At 40.9% G+C, this 16,835-nt stretch overlaps 1 protein-coding gene across 1 annotated transcript in view; it reads left to right on the top strand.

The window, feature by feature from the left end:
- Positions 1 to 16,835, top strand: part of LOC126190642 (calponin homology domain-containing protein DDB_G0272472-like) — a 1,063,014-nt gene that overhangs the window by 375,905 nt on the left and 670,274 nt on the right. Inside the window, 2 exon segments of the mRNA XM_049931066.1 lie at positions 104 to 309; positions 15,059 to 15,247. Of these exon segments, the coding sequence (XP_049787023.1) occupies positions 104 to 309; positions 15,059 to 15,247 (395 nt within the window).

The raw sequence follows: 16,835 nt of genomic DNA, 5'->3' as shown, positions 1-16,835 counted from the left end.
GTAATTGAACGTAGCACTATCCAGTAGGCCAGTAATACCTAGCAAGAGCAGACCCTAGTTGCCTTTGCAGACTGGGCCACGTTGCGTGTTTACGGTGTTGCAGCGTACGACCCGCTGCGGCTGATGCACGCCGTGGTGCGGGTGGTGAACGAGGTGTGCGGCCGCTACTGCGACAACGGGCGCGTGCTGCAGCTGCCGCGGCCCAGGCCAGGGCCGCCCATCTCCACGTGCGCCATCCGCAACTCGCGCCGCCTCATGGAGGACCGACACGTCATCGTGCACGACCTGCACGCAGTCTTCGGCATTCCGGTGAGCGCCTTCCACACACCCTGTCTGTCTGTTTGTTTACACAATCCGTTAACATTTCTGTTAGTTTATACTGCGTAATTAAAAGCTGCTTTGTAAGACTGCTGATTCCAGCGGCGGTGGCATTGAATTCTCAGGTTTCCAGCAGCGTCAAGTAATTAAGTTACACGACCTTTCGACCTCGACCATTTTCAAGTGGTGTGACTGTCAGCGGGCCTCTGGTACGCCCTCGTTACACTAGTTGCCGGCTGTAACGTCGCTGGTGCTCTCGGCATCGCCCTAACACTGGCATATGTTGACTCGGCTCTTGGTGTGCCCGCTTCAACCACGCGGTCGCTCGATTCCAAGCCGCACTGATACGGGGGCCGCAAGTACTTCTCCTCACCGATTTCATTCATATTGATAGGATGTGCAGACCACGGCTAGGACTTCGACATATGTAAAAAGGAAGGATCAACTCTCAACTGTTTCCGAGAAAATTGGTTTCAAGTTATATAATAATGCTTGGTGGCTAGCAGCCAGAGTCCGTAGCCAAGCCAAGCGAGTAAGCGCTTAGTTTCGTAAGATGGAAGACTCTGGATCAGATCTCGCTCCCGCTCCTGCTCCTTTTTTTTCCCCTTTTCCTTTCTTTCTTTCTTTTTCTTCGTTCGCACGTAAACCTAATAACAGGTGTATTATGACATCTCGTGGAAATCCGGTTTTCTGCCGGATATCAGCGTCTTCCAAACACGATATTTCGACGTCATTATTTGACGTCTTCATCAGGTGTTCCCTGAGACAGTCTCAGGGAAGTAGTCAAATAATGACGTCGAAATATCGTGTTTGGAAGACGCTGATATCCGGCAGAAAACCCGATTTCCACGAGATGTCATCAAATCGCCGGGAAAGTCTAAGAAATTATATCACAGGTGTATTATGACTGCAACTTATCATCATCCAAGGAATCATTTACTATTGGTAACATAATCTTTACCTTGAAAATTCGGGTTTTTCTCTAACATTTTGGAAGTAATTTACCATTATAACTGTGTTCATGCAAGTACGTTTCAACCCACCATGTGCCCATTTTCCCGGTACAGGTACAAGTACGGTACGATTCACCGCACGAACCCATTCTCTTTGTAATCCTGCAGATGGTTTTGACCCACCGGAAACAGCTGCAAGTCATTCCGTGCAGTTTCACAGAGGGTGATAAGGTTACCATTTCAGAATTTAGTCGTGTTTGGTACATGGGTACCTTCATGTCTCAATAGTAAAACTGCCAAATAGTACAGTCCTGTCTCTAACCATTTCTGACAAATTCAATTTGAAGACTCAAGGATGTGTACCCTGTCTTTAGTCGGGCACCAATTTCCCTATTTTCAGAGTCCTACTACTCAGTAATGAATTGACCTACAGACCTGAATTTTTTAGGCATTGAGTATGTAGGCTACTAAGATGATACAATGTGTAGAAAGTAGGATACAATTGTTAGACTTCTTATGAAAAACGTTGAAGAACATCCTTTTTCCTTGCTATGCTTCAAATTTGTGAGTAAAAAAAAATAACTTTGCACTATGGAACAGTAGAGACCTCATCTTGTACACGATAACTCTTCTGTCCTATTATTAAGTATAAATAAAGTATTTGGCATTGCAATCAGTAGTTCTTACCTTCACTTAAAGACAACTCCATCGCAAAAAACTTCAAATTTGACGAATTTAAAAGTCCTGGCGCGGTACATAGACAACTGAATCTCAACTTGATTTTTTTGCTGAAATGTTTACAAAACCTTAGGCAAAAAAACGCAGAGAAGAATATTCTAAGTAACTTAATTCACTGACAAAGAATAGAATGAAAATGCCACGTTTACATGCCATCCATATTCAACAGGACAGGAAACTGGTAAATAAAAACCATGTGTATTCCTTCAAAAGTGTTCCTGAAATATTTATGGTTGACTGGTAGGTCAGAACTCTAAAACAGGTGCGAACTGAAAACAGTTATTTATTATTTACCTCTATGTGTATGTTGTCTTTCACTGTTAATTGTCTTTTTATTGTAAAGAATTACAGGAGACAACTAGGGTGCACAAATGAGATGATATATCCTTATTCTGCTTCTGTAAATTAAAAAGATAACTCTAGTCCAGTATAAATAAAAATAAATGGAATGATATAAGAAAATGTGCAAACTGTAATGATATACATTAATAACTTTTAAAAAATGTACTAGTATATAGAGATACAAAAATTCTGCAAAAAGAAGTTTCATAAACAAATTCAAATATAAAGATGGAAAATGTAGTTTTAAAACTCTTCGACGTTACATGTAACTTTGTTTTCCTTGACATCTCGATGCAAAAACAAAATGAGTTCACTTAAAGGGGACAGATATGATTTTCTCTAGCACTTATTGTCAAGTTTATACAACCAAACACTGTTTCTTAGTAATAATGGGACATCCACCTTACATATAACATTGGAGAAGGAGAACCAAACAGCAGGGCATGCATTTAATCACAGCACCTTTAAACTAATGTGATGCTTGAGAACTGTGTCCTATGTACCAGTTTTCATTGTATTTGAAAGCTATATACTGACTGACTGCAGCTGTTCCGACAGAGGATTTTCATGAGCTTCCATAGCAACAGTGCTCCTGTTTGCGTGTGTTGGAAGTGTTTTAATTACAACGGTATTAGAAGTAATGACTAGAAATGCGTGGCGCGATCGTGTTCCTGGAACTGTCTTTGGTGTACTGTACCTGTGTTCTTTACCGCCTTGTATTGTTTGGAGTGTTCATGTGAACAGTGAAACCATTTTTCCTCATCCAGAAATGTGGAATTCAACTCAGTTTTTTTTGCGATGAAGTTGTCTCCAAGTGAAGGTAAGAGCTACTAATTGCAAAGCCAAATGCTTTTCAGTGTTATTTATACTCAATACTAGGACGGGTGTTTCCTTGTGTCAGGTTACGATTACAAAAAAAATCACAAATTTAAACCATAACATAAAAAGTGTACTTTTCAACGTTTTTCATAAAAAAATCTGAATGGTGTATCCTACTTTTTATACATTGTATCAGCTTAGTGGCCTACTAACTAAACGCACACAAAATTTAGGTCTGTAGGTCAATTCATTACTGAGTAGTAGGTCTCTGAAAACAGAGAAGTAAGTGCTGACTAATGTCTGGGTACACACGCTTGAGTCTTCAAACCTGAATTTATCAAAAATGGTTAGAGTTAGGACAGTCTATTTAGCAGGTTTACTATTAAGATAAGTAGATAGCCATGTACCAGATACGACTAAATTCAGGAATGGTCTCTTAGGATCCACCAAAATATCTATGACTTTACATGGAATGATCCGGAGGAAGAAAGGGAACAGCGTTTACAAACACGAAGAATACTTTATTTGTATGTTAGCTCCTGAGGTAGTTGCAAGTCAACGTTTCTAGATACCTGATTGTACGAGTAAATGTATTGGTGTGATGTGTCTGGTACTTTGACAGCAAGAGAAAGTCAGCCTGATCTTGAAGCCAAATCACTTTACAGTGAAGTTTCACAAACACGGTTAAAATGGCACTTGTGTACAGCGAACAGGCCCTTCTCCAGACCAATCTCATCGCTTCGAAACCTTCTGCTGTAATAACACAAGAACACAAGGAAATTGGAGAAGAAATATTTCACAGAATTTTCGTGAAGCAAGTGGAGAAACAACTTGTGGTACAAGTCGAACTAATTGCCCACCAAGACATCGATGAAGAGCGTGTCTCTGAAGAAACAGAAGAAGTATCTTCATATTCCTCATACGATTACGAGGCAGAACAGAAGCAGTCGAAAATGGACAGCGATTACTTTCCGCAGTATTGGAAGATCAGGGTCATCGATGTAGCGAGATACCATCCGGGTTGGAACTTGGCCACTCTTCTTAGAAGGGGAGCTTCACGCAGGCGAAAGATTTGAAAATATGGGAACAACATATAAAACAAGGTGGAACAAGGCGTAAACAACTTGAAAAATTGATTCGTGGACCTATGATCGTTTCATAGAACTCGAAAATGTAACCAACAGATGCCGACGAGAGACCTGCGGCAGTGGGCCCTTGCTGTTGGCTAGCCAATTTCCTGATTTAAATTTTCAAGCTTATGACTCGTGGGTTGTGCTCTTCAAACTAAGACATCTGCTCATCACAGAAAAATCATCAGATTTGTGTCCAAGAAGGAAAGCGCTTCACTGCAGAAAGTCCTTGATGCCAGCAAATTTCGGAATGCGGAATCGTCCCTTCATCCCAAAATACGACTAGGATTATGTTATTAACACAGATCAAACAGATATTACACATAAAAGTACCTGATTCATTTACATCACTTGCAATATATTTTTATAGACCATATGATGTTAAAATTTGAGTGTTTGTAGAGGGTGCCACTATCAGCCAACCAGGTTTTCCAGTTCCCACTAGGTGACCACCGGGCTGGTCCGCACGTCCCCCTGTTACACGACTCGCAGACACCTGAACACGTTCACACTATTCCACGGATTACACTAGACGCAGACACCTGGGGTACACTAATTCCGTCCCGGGTGGTACGAGGTGATGACAGGAACGACATCCGGCCACCCCTTAACATTAACCTTGCCAAATCCGACGCTAACCATGCCAACCTTGCGAAACTGCGGGATAAAGGCGCAAGTAAAAGAAAAAAGCCACTATCAGTCAACCGAACTCTCGCTGAACGCGGAACAAAAGTGGTTCTTGTGCAGTGAAAGGATATGCACAAGGTAACACATTCGTTCACTGCACAGTATGCTGTCATATTATCTGGAAAATTACTGCCAACGGTCTTCGTAAGCTTGCAAGAGACTACTGGCTCATTTAAACAAAGGGTGCAAAGAAGCAACTGTTAAGTACGCACACAAATACAAAAATGTTATGATAACATTTTCAAAGTCCGGAAAACTCACAACAGTACTAAACAGGAAATTTATGATCGACGTTTTGAAGCTATACGTGAAAGAACAATAATTTCTTGTGCTACTCGATTCATGGGGAGAGCAAACGAACCCGGTTTTATACGACGAAATTTTTCAAGATGGAGAAGGTCTGTCAACGTGACGTATTAAAGTAATTCCATCAAAATGTACTCCATTGGAGCAGCCCTGCGACGTTTATTTCAGGCAGGTGGAAAACTTTATGGAGCGACTACAAAATTGCTCTACATCATCGAACACAAGAGAGAGATAGCTTCAAGACAAGGTTGCATAAAAATTCAGTCAGTCTTACACCATCAGTTGTCTGCACCGCCATTCGGTGATTTGATCAGATATGCGTGGTACGCCGTGAAACTGTGTGGTGACTGAGAACCATTTATGAACGTAAACGAAGTTTGTCTTGAAATAGAAACACTGAAAAAACCATGCTCGTGCAAAAACTCGGCGTTCATTACGTGTGTAGTATGCCACAACAATTATTGATTTCCGTGCTTCCTACAGTCAGTATCATCCTCATTCGGGCAGTGCTCCATACGTGTCACACATGTAGATACAATAATGTCAATACAGAGGTTATACTGGTCGTGTATCCGTTATTATTTCCAATCTTCTTACAAAAATATTTTGTTTTCCTATTTTTCAGGATAAATATTATGCAAATAATATATGAATCATTAAATATTGATCGTTTGGACAGTCATAATAAATGTATTGTTAGAGTTACTTGGAAATAAAAAGAAAGCACCAGCAGCAAGATTCGATACAGAGACCTTGCGCTTACGAAACTAAGCGCTTAAATCACTTGGCTACGGACTCCTTGTCCGTTAACTGCCATACGATAGTACGTATACGCATGCCTGAAACTTTCAAACTCGATTTTTTTCGAAAACGGTTGAGAGTTGCGCCTTCCTCTTTACATAAGTTGAAGTCCTATCCATTTTCTACACACCCTGTCAACAAGAACCATGTCGGTGAGGGCAAGTACGCACGGTCCCCTTGTGAACTGTAGAACAACGTCCCTATTAAGGATGTTATCGCTTATTTTTATTCCAGTGGCTTCTTTAATTACACAGTCCCATAAGCAGTTAGTCAGAACCATGACAGAAATTTCGTCAGATTTGACCCGGTGAATGTTTTTTAAAGCCTACTCAGCTAAAGCAGTTTTCTTGGGTAGCATAGGTGATAAAATCTCTCACGCTCCTTCCTGCGTTGCTCCACAGTGTGTACTGTTTGTACTGCATAAGGTTGGCACACTCGCAAGGTATCTTGTAGACCCAGAGACCTACTTCATCTCTAAGCGGACTCAGTGATTGCCAGATTTTTGTCGGAGACGTGAAGATCGACTTGATGTTCCGTCTTTTCAGCAGGCGGCTTATCTTGCCCGACGTGAAGTCACATAACGGCAAGAAAGTAAGTTTCTTTTCATGCTCCTCATTGGTGATCTTATTCTGATTCTTACTTGGTATCGCGTCATTTGTTTGATGAACGTCGTAGCCGTTATTACTAAAGACCTGGGATAGGTGCTCATGGAGCGGGTTGTCAGCGTCTGATATCATTCTTGCGTGGTGGACCAATGTTTGTAACAAAGAGCACTTGCTCTTCAGTGGAAGAAAGGGACTCTATTCTGCTTCATCGTATCCATCGTTGGTTCACCAACATAGAAGCTGGCAAAGTACTTGGCCCAACTCATAACTTTACATCTGGGAAAAAATCAACCGTCTTTGACTTAGTGAAGGAGCATTATGATTAGTTTTGATGTGGTAGCGCTGTTTACGAACATGCCTATCAAAGATTCTTTGACCTATTATCCCAGTTCTTTGTAGGTGACATGGTTGAGCTATTTGGGCGCACTCGTACGTCTTCTTATTTTCTGTACAATGGTCAGTATTATGATCAGATGGACGACGTTGCGATGGGAAGCCCATTATCTCTAGCAGCTGCAAACCTCTTCATGGAGAATTTCAAGGATGTTGCCTTAGACACGGCGCTATTAAAGCGTAGCTGATTCTCTCGATACGCTGACTACACGTTCATCATTTGGCCGCACAGATGTGAGTAACTTTTCAAGTTCTTGGAATATCTTAAGGCAGTAGCAGTAACATTCGGTTCGTTTTAGAATTAGAAAAAGACAAAGCATTGCCCTTCCTTGTTTGCTGCAAACGATATGGCAAACTTTGGTGCATCGTGCAAGAACAATATCAGATGCTGATTGCGTGCTCCATGGGCACATACGCAAATTTTTTAGGAACAATAGCTGCAATGTTCATCAAATATGGGAAGTGATCTCAAGTAAGAATCAGGATAAGCCGCCCGCTGAAAGACGGAAGATCAAATCGATCTTCGGGACTCAGACAAAAATCTGGCAATTACTGAGTCTCGTTAAAGATGCAGCAGGTCTCCGAACACCTGGGGTCTCCAAGATACCTTGCAAGTGTGCCGGTCTTACGTCGGACAAATAGTATGCACTGTAGAACAACGCAGGAAGAAGCGTGAGCGGTATTATCGCCTACATTACCCAGAGAAATCCGCTTTAGTTGAGCGTGCTTTAAAAAAACGATCACGGGATTAAATTTGACGAAACCTCTGTTGTGACTCGCACTAACGGCTACTAAGACTGTGTAACTAAAGAAGCCATTGAAATAAAAATCACCGATAACATCCTTAACAAAGATGGTTGCCTGCAGCTCAGTGCAGCGTGGGATCCAGTGACCGTGTGGTCGAAGCGGGTGCATCAAAGGTCGAATCAATGTATGCCCATATATGGCGAAGCTGCGATCTCCAGTGAACTCGCAGCGGGCAGCTAGGTTATATACGGGCGCACCAGCAGCCCACAGGCAGTCAGACTAATCGACAATGACCAAGGGGTGCTTAGCCAAAAACTCGTGTATTTTTAATCATTTGATGCGGATAGGGGGCGGAAAACTTTTTATTCAAAAGTTACATTTTAAATGTAAAAAATAAGTTTATGTACTCAGTGGTTTTTGTTTTATGGGCATTAGGCTGTCATTTAAGGCACTTTTCTCTGCCTAAAGATTCGTCTTCCAATGCTGGAAACATCATCAGAGGCTTTAACCACTCAGAAAGCAGTTAGTCTCAGACAGGCTCAGAGAACCAAGCTATTCTTACATATCCACGCAATGATTGGTTTGTGACGTCATCATGCTGCTTCCTAGGATTGTGGAGTGACATGGACACATACGACTGCTTCTTAGGATTGGGGAGTGACACCAACCCATGTTATGGTGCTTTTAGTGGGAAACTATTGGCGCTGTTTGTTTTATTTAGCCCTAAGGCTCACAACTGGTCTAATTTCAATTATTATTTTTCAGTTATTTTCATGCTTCTGAATTTCTGTGCCCTCTTTTTAAATCCTAGCACAAAACAATTTTAACAGAAAAGAAAAAGGCCTGGAATTAGGCAAGTTCTTGGCCTTAGCACAAAATGAAACAAACAGCGCCAGCTCTTCTCCTCTACAATTCCTGTAACACGCAGCGATCTGATGACAACATGAACTGACACATCGCATTGATGTGTTTAAACTGTGTGACGTGCTGAGCTTGTTTTAAGACTGTAACTGCTTTCTGGCAAGTGAGTCGTTATAGCCTCTGATGATGTCGCCAGCATTGAAAACATTACACAGATAAATTTTCTTAGACCAGGGCCTAATGCACATAAAACACAAATCACCAAGAATGCAAACACTGGTGGTGAAAACCTTCATTGTGTGAACACAAATACATCTTTCTTAAGACGCATAGCATCGACGGAAAGCTTCAGTTTGTTTCCCATTACGAACAAAATGATTTTGAAGTCTGAATCTTACACGCTCATTTGATAGAGTGCTCTCAGGTTAGTTGAGTGCATTATTCATTTTACTGGCATGTATTAGCAGGGACATTAAGAGCCTGAAGAATAATTAGTACTTGGGCAGCAACTGAGCAGCGTGCTGCTGCACAGCGGTAGCAGTCAGCGTGGGCGTAGGTGGTGCTGTCGCTGCTGGAATACTCGTTACACCTCGTGTTTTACTGCACCTTTTAGTACATAGTGGTAAACGGAATTTCTCAACAGACTAATTTGGCATCGCTGTGTCGAATGGACATGTAAAATTCTATGCTAAAAATAATTTTGTTTGTCACAGGAAACAAACCAATGTGTTCCCTCAATTATGTATGCCACATGAAAGATGTGTTGAGCAGCATTTGTTTAGGCTGACTCCAGCTGTACGTTTGGGGGGGGGGGGGTAATTGCACGTATCTGCTGTACCAAAAGACAATGTGCCTGATGATTCATAGGAGACACATCCTGTATAATGTTGTTGTTGTTGTGGTCTTCAGTCCTGAGACTGGTTTGATGCAGCTCTCCATGCTACTCTATCCTGTGCAAGCTTCTTCATCTCCCAGTATCTACTGCAACCTACATCCTTCTGAATCTGCTTAGTGTATTCATCTCTTGGTCTCCCTCTACGACTTTTACCCTCCACACTGCCCTCCAATGCTAAATCTGTGATCCCTTGATGCCTCAAAACATGTCCTACCAACCGATCCCTTCTTCTAGTCAAGTTGTGCCACAAACTTCTCTTCTCCCCAATCCTATTCAATACCTTCTCATTAGTTACGTGGTCTACCCACCTTATCTTCAGCATTCTTCTGTAGCACCACATTTCGAAAGCTTCTATTCTCTTCTTGTCCAAACTAGTTATCGTCCATGTTTCACTTCCATACATGGCTACACTCCATACAAATACTTTCAGAAACGACATCCTGACACTTAAATCTATACTCGATGTTAACAAATTCCTCTTCTTGAGAAACGCTTTCCTTGCCATTGCCAGTCTACATTTTATATCCTCTCTAATTCGACCATCATCGGTTATTTTACTCTCTAAATAGCAAAACTCCTTTACTACTTTAAGTGTCTCATTTCCTAATCTAATTCCCTCAGCATCACCCGACTTAATTTGACTACATTCCATTATCCTCGTTTTACTTTTGTTGATGTTAATCTTATATCCTCCTTTCAAGACACTGTCCATTCCGTTCAACTGCTCTTCCAAGTCCTTTGCTGTCTCTGACAGAATTACAATGTCATCGGCGAACCTCAAAGTTTTTACTTCTTCTCCATGAATTTTAATACCTACTCCAAATTTTTCTTTTGTTTCCTTTACTGCTTGCTCAATATACAGATTGAATAACATCGGGGAGAGGGTACAACCCTGTCTTACTCCTTTCCCAACCACTGCATCCCTTTCATGCCCCTCGACTTTTATAACTGCCGTCTGGTTTCTGTACAAATTGTAAATAGCCTTTCGCTCCCTGTATTTTACCCATGCCACCTTCAGAATTTGAAAGAGAGTCTTCCAGTTAACATTGTCAAAAGCTTTCTCTAAGTCTACAAATGCTAGAAACGTAGGTTTGCCTTTTCTTAATCTTTCTTCTAAGATAAGTCGTAAGGTCAGTATTGCCTCACGTGTTCCAACATTTCTACGGAATCCAAACTGATCTTCCCCGAGGTCGGCTTCTACCAGTTTTTCCATTCGTCTGTAAAGAATTCGCGTTAGTATTTTGCAGCTGTGACTTATTAAACTGATAGTTCGGTAATTTTCACATCTGTCAACACCTGCTTTCTTTGGGATTGGAATTATTATATTCTTCTTGAAGTCTGAGGGTATTTCGCCTGTCTCATACATCGTGCTCACCAGATGGTAGAGTTTTGTCAGGACTGGCTCTCCCGAGGCCATCAGTAGTTCAAATGGAATGTTGTCTACTCCCGGGGCCTTGTTTCGACTCAGGTCTTTCAGTGCTCTGTCAAACTCTTCACGCAGTATCTTATCTCCCATTTCGTCTTCATCTACATCCTCTTCCATTTCCATAATATTGTCCTCAAGTACATCGCCCTTGTATAAACCCTCTATATGCTCCTTCCACCTTTCTGCCTTCCCTTCTTTGCTTAGAACTGGGTTGCCATCTGAGCTCTTGATATTCATACAAGTGGTTCTCTTCTCTCCCAAGGTCTCTTTAATTTTCCTGTAGGCAGTATCTATCTTACCCCTAATGAGACAAGCCTCTACATCCTTACATTTGTCCTCTAGCCATCCCTGCTTAGCCATTTTGCACTTCCTGTCGATATCATTTTTGAGACGTTTGTATTCCTTTTTGCCTGCTTCATTTACTGCATTTTTATATTTTCTCCTTTCATCAATTAAATTCAATATTTCTTCTGTTACCCAAGGATTTCTATTAGCCCTCGTCTTTTTACCTACTTGATCCTCTGCTGCCTTCACTACTTCATCCCTCAGAGCTACCCATTCTTCTTCTACTGTATTTCTTTCCCCCATTCCTGTCAATTGTTCCCTTATGCTCTCCCTGAAACTCTCTACAACCTCTGGTTCTTTCAGTTTATCCAGGTCCCATCTCCTTAAATTCCCACCTTTTTGCAGTTTCTTCAGTTTCAATCTGCAGTTCATAACCAATAGATTGTGGTCAGAATCCACATCTGCCCCAGGAAATGTCTTACAATTTAAAACCTGGTTCCTAAATCTCTGTTTTACCATTATATAATCTATTTGATACCTTTTAGTATCTCCAGGATTCTTCCAGGTATACAACCTTCTTTTATGATTCTTGAACCAAGTGTTGGCTATGATTAAGTTATGCTCTGTGCAAAATTCTACAAGGCGGCTTCCTCTTTCATTCCTTCCCCCCAATCCATATTCACCTACTATGTTTCCTTCTCTCCCTTTTCCTACACTCGAATTCCAGTCACCCATAACTATTAAATTTTCGTCTCCCTTCACTACCTGAATAATTTCTTTTATCTCGTCATACATTTCATCTATTTCATCATGATCTGCAGAGGTAGTTGGCATATAAACTTGTACTACTGTAGTAGGCATGGGCTTTGTGTCTATCTTGGCCACAATAATGCGTTCACTATGCTGTTTGTAGTAGCTAACCCGCACTCCTATTTTCTTATTCATTATTAAACCTACTCCTGCATTACCCCTATTTGATTTTGTATTTATAACCCTGTAATCACCTGACCAAAAGTCTTGTTCCTTCTGCCACCGAACTTCACTAATTCCCACAATATCTAACTTTAACCAATCCATTTCCCTTTTCAAATTTTCTAACCTACCTGCCCGATTAAGTGATCTGACATTCCACGCTCCGATCCGTAGAACGCCAGTTTTCTTTCTCCTGATAACGATGTCCTCCTGAGTAGTTCCCGCCCGGAGATCCGAATGGGGGACTATTTTACCTCCGGAATATTTTACCCAAGAGGACGCCATCATCATTTAATCATACAGTAGAGCTGCATGTCCTCGGGAAAAATTACGGCTGTAGTTTCCCCTTGCTTTCAGCCGTTCGCAGTACCAGCACAGCAAGGCCGTTTTGGTTAATGTTACAAGGCCAGATCAGTCAATCATCCAGACTGTTGCCCCTGCAACTACTGAAAAGGCTGCTGCCCCTCTTCAGGAACCACATGTTTGTCTGGCCTCTCAACAGATACCCCTCCGTTGTGGTTGCACCTACGGTACGGCCATCTGTATCGCTGAGGCACGCAAGCCTCCCCACCAACGGCAAGGTCCATGGTTCATGGGGGGCTGTATAATGTAATATACAAAAATGTTTCAGTACCTTTATATCTTTATCAGTAATACTTTTAATTTTGTCTTCAAACTTGGCTGCTGCTAGAGCTTTAAAAATATAGTGTAAAATTTGAATCATATCAACATTGAATATAACCAATTATATAAATAGATTAACTGCATTTAACTGCATGTGCATTAACTATTTAACAATTCACCTAACCGTAATGAATAATAACCAACTTTTAAAGGCGTGTATGAAATGAATTTTGTTAAAATAAAAGGTAAGAAGCAGCAAATTTAACAGAAGATAGCACATACAGAGAAAATAAGGTGTGAAAAAAATCAGATTTAGAAATAGAGTATGAAATAACAGTAGAGGGATGGGATGCTAATATTTCTGGCTTAGCACAGAAATGATAGTCAGCGTTTAGACCACACATTTATTCAAAAATGCTGTGCCAACCCAACTTAATTATGCAACTGTTGCATTTTTGTTATCTACTCCAGTAAAATAATATTTTTGATAAACTAGCTTCCAGCAGCATGTTTGAAGAATTCAGTGTCATCAATATGATAACTCTTCTGGTGTTTCTTTGAAAACAGATAGTATTCAGAAGGACTTAGAATGCGTGAACAGAAAGAATGGTTGACCAGTTGGAAATGTAGCATCTTCAGTTTGGCAGCCACATCTTGGATATTGTGCCAAGGTGCAGTGCTGTGCAGTATAAGGATCCCTTTGGTCAACTATCCATGGCATTTCATCTCAGTTGTCTCCTACAGCTGATAGAGGAGGCTTTGCAGTTATACTGCATCATTGAGGTCGGAAGACCATCGACAGAATTCTGGCTTTAGCGCAGAAAATGGGTGTCATTACTTTTTTGGTCAGTTCGGTGCACAGAACCTCTTTGGTCACAGTAATCATCTGTACTGCCATTCCTATGACTAACTGTTACTTGGCTTCGAAATATAAGTGTGGAATTAGTTTCAATCCTCTGTCACTACTCTAACCAAAAAGTCCTTTGTAGCATCACAGTGGGCCAAAACTGCTCTGTACATCCTCTTCACTTCTCTATTCAAACGTTTAGGCACCCACAATGAAAGCTTCCTGATGTGTAAGATACTGTTAATAACTAAGAAACACACATGTAAGATGTTTATTATCTTGGCTATATTTTTGTTTGACATTTACCAGTCCCCAAGAATCAGCTTATGAACAACATTGTTTGTTCATGGAGCTGTTAATGTTATGGGCTGCCCACTAAGGTGTTCATAGTGACAAGTCTGATATTGAGGTGAGGCACCCAGATTTTGACATCGCTGTAGGAAGTATACTTCTCTAGTGTCTGTAACATCTCAGGTAATTTCCCTTTAGAAACAAGAACCTTGTGACCCTCCATTACTTCAGACTTGAAAAGTTGATTATGCTTCTACCATCTCCCATTCATCTGATGTTATTATTATTTTCTGAAAATTGTTACAATGCAATTTACAGAACTCAGAATATAGCTAGCTAATGTTAAAAAAGGAACAAATTTACTGCACTCCTTTTTAAAGTGTTCAAAGTTTATAATTGCACTGTACTTCAGTTATATGGCTAAAACATACCACCAGGTTTGTAGCTTCCAGCACTAGCTTAGCATTGTAAAGAATTCAAACCTTGTTATTCCCTTTAAAGTTTCCACTGATGTCCAATGTTTTTATCTTCTTGCAGTCTCATTTAGTGCTGTGCCAGGCATTCTTCAGGAAAGAAAAGGCACACATTCACACAAGCAGGCACTTGATGCACATGACTGCTATCTCTGGCTGCTGCAGCCAGAAATATAGGTCATGTATGTGTGAGTTATGCCTGCTTTGAGTGTGTGTGTGTGTGTGTGTGTGTGTGTGTGTGTGTGTGTGTGTGTGTGTGTGTGAGTGAGTGAGTGACTGGGTGACTGATTGACAGCTCAATGTGTAACATTCTTTTTGTTGTGTCTGTCTGTAACTGAACATGTCATCTTTATGGTGAGTAGCAATCTATCCGTTACATAATATTGTTGATTATATATAAAGTAATACAGATAAAAATGGCTTTGATTGATTTTGGCAGTGTGTTTCCTACATAATCACTGTTTTGTTGATAGTATATTTCTGTGTTATTTTCAACAATTGGACTTGATAATTGAGGATATTCTGTGCTTTCATTTCTTGATTAGGATCCCAGTCCAGCCAGCTACTATGCTGTATTTGACGGACATGCAGGGACCGATGCTGCTATTTATGGAGTAAGCCATCTGCATCAGTTCCTGGCAGAAAGTCCATTCTACCCAAAGGATCCTGTCCGGGCCTTGAAAGATGCTTTTCGGCGCACAGACCAACTTTTCATAGAAAAATCACATATTGAGGTAAGGGTGCAGACAAGCAGAATGACTTTTGTCTTTCATTTGTATATTTTTCCTAGCTTTTGAATATTTTTCTACTCATTAGTTCACTATATGCACAGAAAGTTCATTTATTATTTCATTATCATGTTTGTACGTGTGGTGCAAAAACTTAGCTTCATTTGGGATAATGTCTAAACTACAATTGTAATGCTGAATTACTTTGTTTAGATGAACTGGTTCACTCTGTAAGAACAGAAACTGAATGTGGATTGAGAAAAAACTTATGAAAGCGACAGATGGCAATATAGATATAAACCATTCAGATCGCTTGTCATTCTATACAAATGGTTTTGAGGGAATTGGATGCAACTCGGGAAGTGATACTGATTAAGTGTAAAGTGCAGAGAACTTGAAATGCACTTTGACTTTTGTGTAGTAGTGTATGATATACGTAGAGGTCAGATAGGTGTTACAAGCCAAGGCTTCTGATACAGAGGGTTATGAACCAGCAAGACTTGATAGGAAGGGTTGTAGCCCAATAAACTCTCTTTCAGTAATGTCACCTGATGAGTGATGTAAAGCCTTCAGTTCAAGAACAAGTGTCTTCAATATAATAGGGGCTGTACTTGAGGCAACAGAGACAAAAATTGCAGCAAAATGCATACTACCATGACCTGTGCTGAATGGAGTGTGGCATAGCATTTAGCATTGCTGATTGGCATGTTTCAGGTTGCCACTTCAAAACTGACCACCAGCAATTATTAGTTATTTAGTATTTAGCGTTTCTCGAACATTCTCAACATGTCTTATGTTTATAATGTTTGTATATCTGGGATATTCATTGTTTCTCTAAATAGCAGCACCCTCCATCCAGGCTCTTTTCTGTTCTGACTGTTTGTTGTGATTTGTACGATTCAGAGCTAAGTGTTATACTTCATTGATGACACTGCTTTTGGTTTGCCCTTCATTCTGGTTATAAAGTGACATTATTTGTTGGAGACACTGGGTATTTCAAAACAGTTGCATCATCATGGCTCCAGTTAGGCAATGTAAAAGCCCGTCTCCTACACGGATAGGCACTGTAATACAAGCAGTACATCTCCACAGTCTGTATATTCTGGAGACCAATGGATTCCTAAACAGCAGTAAGTCAGCTGCACGTCAGGCATCCATCAATGTTTTCCGCGAATGGTGGTCAGGACCCGACCAAATGGCTGAGAGTATTCCCCTGAGTCGCCAAATACAACAGGTGAGATGACATGATGTTCTTGGCAAATGTGTACTTAATTAATCATGTGGTGCCAGCGTAGTGCATCAAGGGAAGGGAGGAGGGTGGGGATGAAATAAGTATGACCGACTTTCGAATATGGTCCCCATGGCAGTTGCAGAAGACCATAATGTGCTCACCTCTTTCATACTCCAGGTTGTTAGAGAAGAGATACTGTATTTATGGCAGCCAGAAATGTCAGTCTGAGTGAGCAAGAGATAGCAATTATGAATGCCAAACCAAACATCAGGAGGTAATAGAAAATGTTGAAGAAGAAGTGTACCGATCTTTACCAACAACCCCCACCACCAGTGAAATGTCCCAGGAAGAATTGATTCAGCA

Source organism: Schistocerca cancellata, chromosome 1 (assembly GCF_023864275.1).
Source record: "Schistocerca cancellata isolate TAMUIC-IGC-003103 chromosome 1, iqSchCanc2.1, whole genome shotgun sequence".
NCBI lineage: Eukaryota > Metazoa > Arthropoda > Insecta > Orthoptera > Acrididae > Schistocerca > Schistocerca cancellata.
Note: the sequence above shows the minus strand (reverse complement) of the source record. Positions and strands in the feature narration are given on the sequence as shown.